Source organism: Anarhichas minor, unplaced genomic scaffold (genome assembly GCF_050575085.1).
Source record: "Anarhichas minor isolate MPS153535 unplaced genomic scaffold, ASM5057508v1 ptg000030l, whole genome shotgun sequence".
Lineage (NCBI taxonomy): Eukaryota > Metazoa > Chordata > Actinopteri > Perciformes > Anarhichadidae > Anarhichas > Anarhichas minor.
Window position 1 is genome coordinate 4,482,178 of NW_027466476.1, and position 12,775 is coordinate 4,494,952.

General features: G+C 40.4%; 1 protein-coding gene across 1 annotated transcript; it reads right to left on the reverse strand.

Moving 5' to 3' along the window:
• Positions 1-6,305: 6,305 nt before the first annotated feature.
• Positions 6,306-8,367, reverse strand: lrrtm4l2 (leucine rich repeat transmembrane neuronal 4 like 2). The gene is made up of 3 exons (XM_076104989.1): positions 8,364-8,367; positions 6,848-7,915; positions 6,306-6,784 (listed from the first exon to the last, which is right to left on the reverse strand). Exons 1-3 carry the CDS (start codon positions 8,365-8,367, stop codon positions 6,306-6,308), a joined length of 1,551 nt encoding a protein of 516 aa, XP_075961104.1.
• Between the last annotated feature and the right edge of the window lie 4,408 nt (positions 8,368-12,775).

Genomic DNA, 12,775 nt, shown 5'->3' on the forward strand with positions numbered 1-12,775 from the left:
AAAAATGCATATTGCATAAGATATGAAAATTGAAATCATGCTAATTGTGCCAAAATAAATTATTTAATAGATACCCGTGGTGAATGGTATTATCAATGGTATTATTTCAAGAGCAATCAGGACACTAAAGGCAACAATGAAATGAGTCATCAGCTAACCGCTTATTAATTAGTTCACTATTTCTAGCCGCAGTAATCATACGCTCATGGTGATCCACAGACGCTCACTTCTGTCACTGTAAAGCACATTGACAAATGTGTTAGAGTCAAAGCCCTCTTCATAAATGTCATGAGTAGATTAGACCGGGTAGTTAAGGAGCAATCATTACCTCAGCCCATTGGTGTGTTATTGAACTGAGTGTAAATGCAGCATTGAGTTGTGGAGAAATGCATTCTATAGAAGTAGCTTTTCTCACTCTGGATCGTTGTTTTGAAACAAAAAGCAGGGTGATCACTGTTGCCAAACCGCCGCAGGCTCTCTCATATGTAACTTTTAAAAAGATTATCATTCGAAGCTTGTTCTGCTCTTAGATAAAAGGACTAAAAACAACAAGAACTGGCAATTTAAATCAGCTGTGAGGAGGCATGTCTGTACCAGCAATAGTGATGAATGATTGGGTGATTGGGAGTCACACAGACGACCTCAATCATATATCATTACAAGACAACTGAAATGATTTGTCAACAAGTGAGAGTTCTACTGCCCCGTTGGAAAAATTGAGAAATGCATTGCTTTCAGTGGGCTGAAGCTATGACCGAGAGATTTGATTCTTTAGGGCAAAGAAATGTCAAATGATAAAAAAAGCGTTGTTCCTACTACTTTCAAATGTGATATACATCCACTTCTGCTGATGGAGCTTTGCTCTAATTAGCAAACAAGCTCTGCTGAAAATGCGGTTCTATTATTTATGCCAAAGTGTCAACTGTGTCCGGCTGATGCTCTTTGGGTTGCCATTGAGGTACATGGATACACAGATTACTCAACGCCACTTTACAAACAAAGAAATCAGAGAGGACCCTGTAGGGGAAATCCCCGCTGCTATAAGGTTCAGTCAAACCTCAGTGATCCGGCATCCATCAGCTGCCCATTCATTTCTGTGTAACTTGTTTTTTCCCCTGCCCTTTAACAACGTTCACTGTGGAGTCTCTGTGGTAATAAAGATGGTTTCGGTACTTTTTATCTTTATTAAGGTGTTTCAGAACACTGTGGCACTGTATGCCCCTGCTGCTCTAATGCTGCGATCATTCATGCAGTTGCAGAGAAGCCCACAGCATTGAGCCTGAGGGACTTCTGTCAGAAGGACTCCCTACTCATAACAAAATTTAATAAGAGCCATATTTTACAGCCGTTTATGACGGCAGTGTTTGTGCTTCTGCTGTTACATGCAGTATGTTGGAATCAAAACATTTACATGTTGGGATTTTGAATGTGTTGTTTCAGAAGTTTAAAACCCAATCTGCCTCCAAATGAAATACAGATTTTACTGTATTTCAGCTCCTCAGGATTTAAAAGAACAGCAACAACAATGGAAAGAATCTGGCCAGGATGTGTACCTGATTCACATCATTTTTTTGTATTATTGTTAGTTTGTGCTCCGGTTTTGTCAAGTCAGCTTGCTGTCAGTCACATAGGCAGCTGTCAAATCACAAGACTGTCTTTGAAGGGATAGTTTGAGTTGTGTGTGTGTGTGTGTGTGTGTGTGTGTGTGAGGTTACCAAACACAGGACATTTCTTTTCACAGAACTGAATGACTTTCCTTTTTACCTCTAAAGTGGATCCTCCATGGACACTGCCACACTGTCTTTATCATAGAGACCATGATGTTTTATTACTAAGGAAACAACAATATGACTAGTTGCACTGCTTATAAATCTTATACATTTAATTGTTGTTGGCTTTTGGTTGATTTCCCTTGTGTGGGAAGCAGAGCAGATGAAGAATCAGGGGAAATAAATCAGAGAAACAATGAAAGCTCTCCAAAGAAAGCACTATATTACTGTTACATCATACAGTGGTGCATGCACAGCAGTGTGAGATCCAAGATCACTTTATCTAAGTTCTAAATCTGTGGCCACAAGATATACAACTGGGATTTAAGGCTCTAAATATAGCAGACATTTTGTCAAGTGGAAGTAGAAATGCAGCTATAAAGGTCACGCTGTTAACTGCTTTTATGCTCCAAATGATTTTCTGATGTTAAGTAAACGAAAGCTGCTCTGGGATCACTTAATATGGATGAGAAAGTAAGTCATAAAATGTAATATATCACACTACATGTTTGGAACAATCTTTTCACTTCTGGTTCTTATAATGTCGTACAATATCGCTGAAAGCATTCTACTGTAATGAAAAACTATATTACTGTGAAAAAACCTGACTACCGGAATCATTACAGGGACACAAATCACAACTGTAATGAAGATATTGACCAGACACGACCACACAATGAACAACTGTGTTGACTGATTGAAGTTCCTACTTCCCACTGCTTTGACAAACGCAGAGCAATTTTCTCATTAGCATCCTGTGTATGTCCCCGTTTCAACTGAGTAATGGATTGTGAAGTGAGAAAATAAAAACTTCTACGGTCTTTCTCATCACCACCAACACTTTGACACGGACAAAGAAGCAGCAAGGCCATTTTCTCTTCCTCTGAGGGTCCACTGGGACATGTAACAAAAGCATTAGCATTCAAATTAATTTTACAGGTGACATGCGTTGCACAAAAGGTGGGGTGACGTAGAAATCCTGTTTTGGAGTGCAGGAGACTGATCAACTTTTCTCCTAAACTGTGCCAACTGTCTCTGAATACTTTCACACTTCAATGACTCTATTTTCAGCTGACGTTAATCATTTAAATTTGACTGCCGCAACTCATTATTTTTGACTAGCTTGCTTAAACGTACATGTTGGATACTTCCATTCATATTAGAGTAGATATGATGCTACTAGTTGTTAAGGAAGAAAGAAAGACACAAAAAATGAAAGAAACAGAAAGAAAGAATGAAAGAGTTTTCTGTCTAGTGAGCTTTTTTTTGTCCAAATTAAGACCTCTCTGGTTCGGTCATCCTTGAAAAAATCCCTTTCAGTGGATGGTAGTGCGAACGCAGAGAATAACAATGAAAGGAAAGGAGCTAAGAGCATTTTTAGAAAATTAGCACAATTGATTTGCTGATAGCTTTTTCTCAAAATATATCTTTGCTTCAAGGAATTCTTCTGTCTGTTCGCTAAATATGAAGCTACAGCCTTGGAAGAGTAAAAAGCTTTCATGTCTCTGTCCAAAGGTAACACTCCGTCACTTATTACTATCTGGTTTGTTTAGTCCGAACAAGAAAGAGTCCCGCAGTGTTGTCCTCACATTGAGGTTGCCAGGCAACCAACAGAGACTCCAGCAAGTTATTGTTCCTGGCAACAAAATAGTCCAGTACATAAACTTCAACTTCTTGCTTTTACACTTTGGTTTTTGCACGGGCAAGGCAGATTTAAAAGATTTTGTAGTATTTGCAGAGGGCCATGCTAGCTGTTTCCTCCTGTTTCCAGTCTTTATGCTAAGCTAACCAGCTAACTGGACAGACAAGAGAGTGATGTTAATCTTCTCATCTCTTTACCTGCAAGAAAGCAAATAAGCTTATTTACCAAAATGGTGAACAAATACTTTAAAGTACTTCCCTCATAAATGGAAATCAGGCAACCGGATAAAAAGAAAATATGTATTTGGGGGTATATTGATAATATTTGTATGCCTACCTTTTAAATCTCTGGCAAAACCTTTGGCAATGATGAGCAGAATATCACACATGTTACCTGAGAAAGATCCCCAATAAGAGATGTAAATCAAAATGTCATGCCTGCCAGTGAGGGCTGAGCAGGTTGCCCCTCACAGTGAGTGTTTACAGGAAGCACTCACTGTATTTCTGGATGTTTCCAGGCAAGATTTGACTGATTCTGTTTTTTTGGCCTTGCTCATCCGCTTGAAGTACCTCGTGGTTTTATACATTGATTAACTCAAAAAGACATTTTGAATTCTTGGAACATACAGTAGTTTTTCAGATTTTGCCAGTGGAGTGTGGTTCTATTTGTGCATTGTTATACTAAGTCAATAGTGTGCACTCCACAATTCTTCATTCAAACAAATATCCTCAATAATGTTCTACAAGGTGCAGATCACAGCTCTCTAATAAGCATTCTCCTCTCAGCTACACAACACCAAACGATTTCAAAACACGGGGAATTGCTTTTCATCAGTCATAATATGACAAATCAAACACTAATTACAATATCTGCCAACGCTGAATCAACAAATCATTTGTTCTGTTCATATTACATTTTTCGTATGCCTTCACAGATTTTCCCATTGGCCCTCGAGAGAAATTCATCATATATGCAAGTACGAGAAACTAAATATGGATATAAATTCTGTTGGCAGCGAACCTCCATGCCTGCCTGGGAGCAAAAGAAAGCCTGAGTCATGTTTAGAAAGTAAACTGTGGGAGATCATAAATCCTTATCTGAACAACCTTTGACCAGTCAAACTTTACTCCACACGAGATGCGTGAACCAGCTAAAGGAAGAGGAATCAGATGTCTTCACTTCAAAACAGGTCTGAGAGGACAACTGACAGCTGTGGGGGAAGGACTGCGGTGAGCAATAGATGATTGTTTTTCTCACACAGGAATAAAAACACCTTGTTGATAGCTCTTACATACTCACAACACCACTGCCTAATCCTTCATGCACATATGTCCCCTGGTGCAGGTTAAATTTCTCTCCTCACAGTGAGAAAGCTGCGGAAAAAGAGTAATAAGGCAGGGAGAAAAGGGAGGAGGGGACGCGGAGAAGACAGACCAAAGTGGGTGATAATAGCAAAACTGCCTTGACCCGTAACACCACCGTCCCTCAGTAGCCTTCCTCTATTCTCCCTTTCTTTTAAGAACAATAACGCAGAACTGACAGAGAATACATGGTTGTATAAAAAGAGATTCTTATATTGTGTTTGGTTTCACTGGACTGGAATTCCTTTTTGTCTCACGTATACAAGCAAAGAATGGCATCGCCTTATGTATAACACAGCTCATTTCTATTGGGGGCCCCCCTAGTTCGAGATGTGTAACCATACACACAATCAATACTGTTGTCAATACCAGGAGGGGATGGAAAAGAAGAGAGAGAAAAGAGCCAGAAAACCAGATGCGTGATGGAAAACATGTCAGCTCCCCTGCATGCAGCAGCAAATCCAATGAATTGTATAACATCAAGAGCACAATGCATGGATTTAGAGAGGGATTTTTCTTTTCTCTCCGTGTGATGCACCAGTCGACGATATTCTCATCACACACAAGTTTTTCATCAATTATCACGGGAATCTTTTAATTACACAGTCATTATCACATAGAATGGCTAGTCCCCATTTTCTTATGTCTTTACACAAACAATGCATAATCATAATGATAGGAATACAAAATTCTTTATGAAAATCAACATTGTTACTTCTGACACATCAAGGCCCTCGTTGGACCTGACACATTTTTTTTTACAGCTTGGAAAACATCAATCCTGAGGTTAGACTTGAATATAATTTGTTTGTTTAGCATGTACCACAATAAACCGAAATGCAAGTTTATCATCAATTAGAACATTAGAGCATCTTGTAGTAAGGAGATTGGTTTCATGCAAAAGATCTCAGGACAAGACGCTCTCTCTACGATTGCTCCCCCACTCATAGTGGTAGTGCTACTTCTAATTGCTGCACTAATATGCTAAAACGCAGCAGAGTTTAACTGGACAAACTGTATATTGTGAGAATAAGTTGCAACACTGTAACTCTTCCAACCAGAAGTCAGTAAACCAGGACACTATCAGATCATCCCCATAACACACAGCCACATACTTCCTAAATCCTTTACAAGCTACATAATAAAAATCTAAACTAGCAAGTAAAAAGTGGTTTGTTGGTTTGTATGTTCTATGACAACACAGTTTGACTAAGAATAAGGTCAGTCTCTCTACAGTGCTCACTTCTACTTTAGCAGTGGTCCAGGCGGTACGTTAGATCGTACACAGTACCTGGCTGACGCCGTCACTGTTCTCGTGTCAGCCAGAGTGATAATTAGCTCCAAATACATCTCTCCATTCCAGTCTTCTTCTTCTGTGCACATAATGATATTGTACTATGCCCCCAAGTATTTCATTCAGTGCTGCAGAATCTGTCATCTCACATTAGAGATAAAAGCACTTCATCTTGTGGAAAGACCATTTACCTCTGCTTAGCAATTGCACTTTTAGTCTCGTAAGGTGGAGTTGGCCGCTCAGACCTCACATTCGATGGATCCTGATATGGTGCACGTGCACGGCCTTGTCTCATTCACCAAAGAGTCCATTGTCTCCGAGTTGGAATGGTAGCTCAGATAGTACTCTTGCAGCTGAGAGTTAAGGTCCTGCTCCTGCTTACGGGCCTTTTTCCTGCGCTTATGGTTGACCGACTGCTGCTGCAGCTGCCTCATGGTGTTGGGGTAGCGCCTCCACGAGACATAAATAACCAGCAGGATCAATGCCACTGACAGGAACAGGGCTACGCTGCCTGCAATGATTTTATGGAAAGCCATATGTTCAAAGTGTAGCTCTGGGATAAACGATGTAGGGGGTTCAGGGGAGATGGGTGATGTGGAGCTCATGTTTGTGGACTCTGTTGTCTTTCTGTGTGTCGCACTAGGACGGACAGGCGAGGGGGTTAACCTCTGTACAGGTGACTCGGTACCAGGGTCAGTTGTAAGGTCAGGGTGAGTTGTGTTCCCAATTTGGGTGGAAGTCAGAACAATGAGAGAAGTGGTTGAGAAATCATTAGACACGTCCGCACACGTCGAGTGATTCTTCACCACATCCACGACTCTTTCGCCCTGCACAGACTTGGGGCTGCTGCATATCATAGTGATGTCTTTGGAGTCTCTGAAGTTTTTGAGCCATCCCATGAGAGGGCAGATGCTGGGGCTGCAGTCCCAGGCGTTACCGGCCAGGCTGACGGTAGTTAGTGAGGTCCACGCTGCCACGGCCTTCACAGGCACGCTACTGAGCTTGTTCGATTCAAGGTTGAGTATTTGTAAGTTCGGCATACACTGGAAAACCGTTGGGTCCAACATTTGGATTTCATTCCCTGACAGGTCCAATTTCTGGAGTTTGTGCCACGTCCAAGGCACGCCTTGAGTCATGGATCGTATGCGGTTCCATTGCAAATAAAGAGCCTGCAGGTTGGTAAGGCGCGGGAAAATGAAGAAATTAATCCTGGAAAATTGATTGTGCTCTAAATGAAGTTCTTTCAACTTGAACAGCCCTAAGAACGTTGTGCGGGTGAGGCTCCGCAAGCGATTGTAACCTAAGTCCAAAAACTCCAGGCTGCGGCATTCAAGAAAAGTACGAATGAGGATCTGCTTCAGGCCATTAGATCGAAAGTGGAGATTTTGTAGCTTGCGCAGACCATAAAAATGCCCTGGCTGCAGAGACTGCAGCTGATTATAGGACAGGTCCAGATTCCGCAGGTTTGGTATTGCGCTGAATGTGTTATTGTGCAGATGAGTTATTTTGTTGGAGCTGAGGATGAGTTCTTTGAGCCTGCGCACACCATGGAAGGCTAAAGCATCTATATCTTTGATGGAGTTGTGGTCCAAATAAAGCCAGATAACCTGATTGAGGTGAGCAAACTGGTACGGCAACAGAACCAGCAGGCTGTTATAGCGCAGAGACAGACCTTGGCATCCCGTGGTGATGTTTTCTGGGATGCCTTGGAAGATGCCAGACTCGCAATAAACAATCTTCCCTTCGCAGCGACAACTCGCAGGGCACATTCTCTCCCCCTTGCTGAGCAGCAGCAAAACAGCTGCCTGCAGAAGAAGACATGATAACCTCCAGTCCAACATCACAGAACCTGTTGGGGGTAGAGTGGGGCACATGCAATCAAAGGGATGACTTGATTTTCGAGAATGTGTTTGTTCAAAGACGTTTGAATAAGAACATGTGAGTAATTCATTCTTCAAACTGGAGATGGTGTAGTGAGGAGCAGCTTGAGGTCTGGTGTCTGACACACCAGAGCGATCTGCCTCATGAAGAATTAAACAGTCTGACGTTGGCTACTTTTAAGGTGAAAACGTGTTGAAATATTCAGACACAGAGAAAGAAGTGGAGTTAAACAGGTGATTTAAATGAATGCTTGAATAAATAGTAGCCCTCCTTACTCTATAAATGAAAGATATTCAGTTTTTGAACTATTACATCTGTCAGTAGGCTATACACTGATAATAGCTGTTATCTTGGCTACGAGGAGCATCAAGAAGGAGAAACTGTGTCAGTAAATTGTGAAGAACACAATGACTTACCCATAGTTAGTGAATGAAGGAGTAATCCTCTGAAATAAAGAGCACATTAAACTGCTCTCAGATGGAACAATCGCAGTTCATGCAGCCTCAGAGTCGATCCACATACCGAGCATCACTTATGTCTTCAATTAGAGGAGAAAATCAAATATACACGCAAGTTTTCCGCAGCGGTGCATGCTCCCTTTTTTCGGCGTCTCACGCGCGGTAACAGGGCGCCCTCACACTTGGGTCGTAGTTGGAGTCGCCGCTATAGTTCAGCCGGCTGTGTGCGCAATAACCCATTTGAGCGCCTGATCCTCCACTCTATGCAGTTTCTCCCTCTCTCTCTCCCCCTCTCGCTATGTCTTTCCCATCTCTCTCTGTTTCTTTCTCCCCTCTCGAAGGCGTAGGCGTCCTTAAGCACACGCGTATATTTAATACATACTATATAGGCTATTGTAGGCTGCCAACCATGTATATGCAGCTATCATTTAATCCATTCATTGAAAGTTATATATTTTATTTCATTAACTGTTTTATGTCACGTAAGCTCAATAATAGCACGTGAAATCGGAATGTAGGTGAGGCTGTATATACCTTGCTCGTGGGTGGGGGGTGGGGTTCATGAATTCTAAGAATACATATAAAATTAAGATAAATTTAGAATAAAATTGTATTTGGTGAAATCTTTTGCAGTAGCCCTTAGATTTATATATATATATATATATATATTTTTTTTTTTCTTCAAATTTCAATTCAATTGCTAATAATCCAAAGCTTGCTGAAATGTGGGGTGACCATGAGGATGCACAGAATGAAGATGTTATCATAATACTGATGACCATGGTGATGGTGATAGGATGATAATATTTCCTTGATCAAAATAAGGGAGTTGAATGACACAAAACCACCATTCATTAATACTTTCAATCATTCAGGAAATGATAGGAAGTTGTGTAATCATGATTTTTTTTTGGTCCCTATCAGCTGCTTGTTAAAATCACACTATGGGAACAGTTTGAATGTGATGTTGACGTGCAGGATCCATCCATACCATTAAGCAGCAAGGGGAGTGTATGCAGATAAACAGATAACACCTCTTGGTGTAGAGATGCTGCTAAAGAAGTGGCGACAGTGGGATTATCAGTATTCAAATGAATGGTCCTTATGAAGTGGGCAGTCAACTGGCAGCAGAGGAAAGAGGAAAGCATGCTTTAAGTAGGAGCACACAGGGAAACCTGTAATTCTGTGGTCATTTCATACAAATTTTTCATACTTTTCTCATGCTGCTTTGCACAGACACACACATTGGACACAACAGTGTGGAAAACACCATTCTTGACTGCACAGCCTTTGAGAGTTTGAGTGTGGTAACAGCAACCCCTTGTGCATGCAAAAAGAAGTGCCCTGTTTCAAGAGCTGTTGACATTAATCTACAAATACATGACTTCAGCATAGATCAGAGAGAAATCAGCACCCAGATCACTTGTGGTTGAAAGAAATGAGCTAATGAATTCATATCAATGTCTGGCGGGGAGCGTGGTAATATTCGCGGTCAAACGGGATTTCCTCTGATGCCTGTGGATTGTGTTAGGAAGAAATATATTTATGAAATCTGCTCCATGAGCACCACAGCAGGGGTGAACCTAAAATGTGTGAAAATCAGCTATTCTGTTCAGATAATACCTCCCAGACTCATAGTAGCACATTTTTTTTAAATGAACGTCAAACAAAATTGTCTCTTCAAAGCGTGCGCTGCCTCACATGTCATTCAAAAATGTACACCTGGAGTGTGGGATAAACGGGATGCTCAATGACAATGACACTCCACAGTGGGGCTGCTTTTAGGCAACATTCAGGCAGAAGAATACTGTGAGAGCTACGCAGTGTGAAAGGATCTGCTGTACTGACTTATGGACCAGATCTTATTTTGCACATGAAAATGTAGAAAATGAATGTGAATGTCTGCACAGCCGCCAGATCTTGAAATTTGACAATGTAATCATCCTCAGAATCAGATTCTATACTTGCAATTACAGAAGACACATATGAATGTGGATAACATATCCCACATTCATATGTAAACCTGTTTCAAACCCATTCAGAGATATCAAAGTGTGACTCTTAAATTATGTTAATGTAGACCTTTATAGTAGGCGCTTCTGAAAGGTTTAACTTTGAATGCATGTGTTTATTTGTTTCATACACACAACACACTGTAGTGTATCTGCAGATTATTGGCACTGCTATCAATATGAAATACAGACACATGGATATGGATTTATCTTTCACCAACCTTTTACTCTTCTCACTGAGACGTGTTCAACAATAATTTGTCAGACCAAAGGGTGCAGCCATGCCACGCATCTGCAAATTATCACCAATATTTGGCCTTTCATGATATTTGACAGAGCTAATCTGGAAGCTAATCCTTTGAGAAAGGTCAGTGGCCTTTGTCTTGAGATGGGTAGATCGCTTTACAGTTATCCACAAAAACCTTTTGAGTCTCTCATGGTACACAAATCTCAGTAAATCTGTCACGGGGTGTGGTGGAGGACTCAAAAGCAGACATAGTCAGATGCAGTGAGAAACGGGTTTTAATGAGAAATGAACAAGACAGGGAATCCAAGGACGAGACAAGAGATGAGGGGGGAAATCCAGCAGGACAGGACAGCTTATTTGCATGATTTCTTTCTAGTATTTGACAACTGTTTGAATCCTTTCTTTTAAATGTTTCTTTCATGTTTTATAGTGAGAAAAGGTGCACTGAATTGAACTAAGTACTAAAGAACCCATTATGAAACTGATACGCGTGTGGAAGGTTTTCAGAACATCCTGTCTCTCATGCAAACACAAAACTCTCTGTCACCTAACCTCAGGTGCATCATTAAAATTGTATTTGCACATGAAGAACAAACAAAGTACGAACAACCGTACGTCATTCTGACTACAATCAACAATAAGATGTAAGAGCTCAACAGAAAAACAAACATTCAAGTGCCTGAATTACTGAAAATGTATTAGGTATTTATTAAAGCAGTTTCTGCAATTATTTTGTGCATGTGTGTTGTGATAACAGTCTGTGCTCGAATTCAAACATTCACTCAGAATGAGGAATAGTACTATTGACATTCTGAGTGAACACCAATTTTGGTCCCTGATCCCAGGCTGCTGCTCCGTTATTATTATTATAAAACTATTATTATTGTACTTTTATTGATATCAATGATTTAGTTTTCATATTTGCTAATGACCAAACACACTCCTGCCAGATCCCAACAACAGAGGAGTAATAGAATCAATAAAAAATAGAAAGACAAGCCACAAACATTAATTAATGACAACTTGAAAACATTACAAACCACAAAATAGCAAAGGTTTGAATAATAGATAAACAGTAGAGCGAGAGCAGATCACCAAATACAATCAGTGGAGTGACTTTAGAAATACCTCAGTGCTGAAGCTTAATCCAAATGTGATTCAGTGTGATTCGCGTGTGTACATTTGGTTTAACTGCTGTATGTTTTTCAGACAGTAAATACATGCCCTGCAGTCCATGAACATGCACTTAAGGACTCTGAGTGTGTGTTTTGGGACACCGCCTTTAGGCATCTCCTCCACAGGCCTTGATATGATTGACAGGACACATTGACGTTTCCTCATTTGGCTGTATTTTGCTTCCTCACATTTCCTGTCTGCACACAAATAACATTGGGGCTTCTGTGCGTCATAAGTTTTTTAATTTATTTAATTGGTTCTGAATAAATGATAATTTATAAATGTTACCTGTTGCAGCCTTAACCGTGTTTATGGGGTTTTTCCCTAATGGAGAAGAACCATTATTGGCACAACAAGGCTGAACACATTTTTGCAAAAACAACTATGCCCCCTGGTCTTTTGTGCAGTGTGTGCATGATGCATTATATATAAGGAAATAATGAAAAATAAAATAAAAAGAATTGCAAAAGAAGAACCTTTACATTTGTGATGCAGGAAAATGACAATATTGCAGGGAACTATTAAGTGGTTATTTCATGCAGGATTTAAAGGCAGAAGCCCATTATCAACATCTCTATAATGCATTACCAGCTGATCCTCACGGGCGTCCTTGTACAAGTGTGTTTTCTTATGCATGAGAGCAATATTTAAAAAGGTAGACTGCCAAATCAGTTTGTTAAATGTTGCTGAAGCAAAGACTTAACATAGTGTTTTAATGGTGTTTTCAAGCACCGTTCTCTCATTAACTCTGTGAAAGGTGGAGCACCACTGTTGTTGGTGTTTCACGATGTGAATTGGTCTAAAGACATGATATGCTTATCACACATACTAAAAACTGTGTTCCTTGAAATAAAACAGAATATGAATCCAGGTCAGATGAAAAACTCTTCATTTTTTAATCATCAGAAAACTCCAGGAATCCCCTCAGCGCTCTG

Coding starts and splice junctions, on each gene's coding strand:
- lrrtm4l2 (XM_076104989.1), bottom strand. Junction 6,785..6,847: donor GAATCACTCGACGTGTGCGG/ACGTGTCTAATG, acceptor AAATTGGGAACA/CAACTCACCCTGACCTTACA.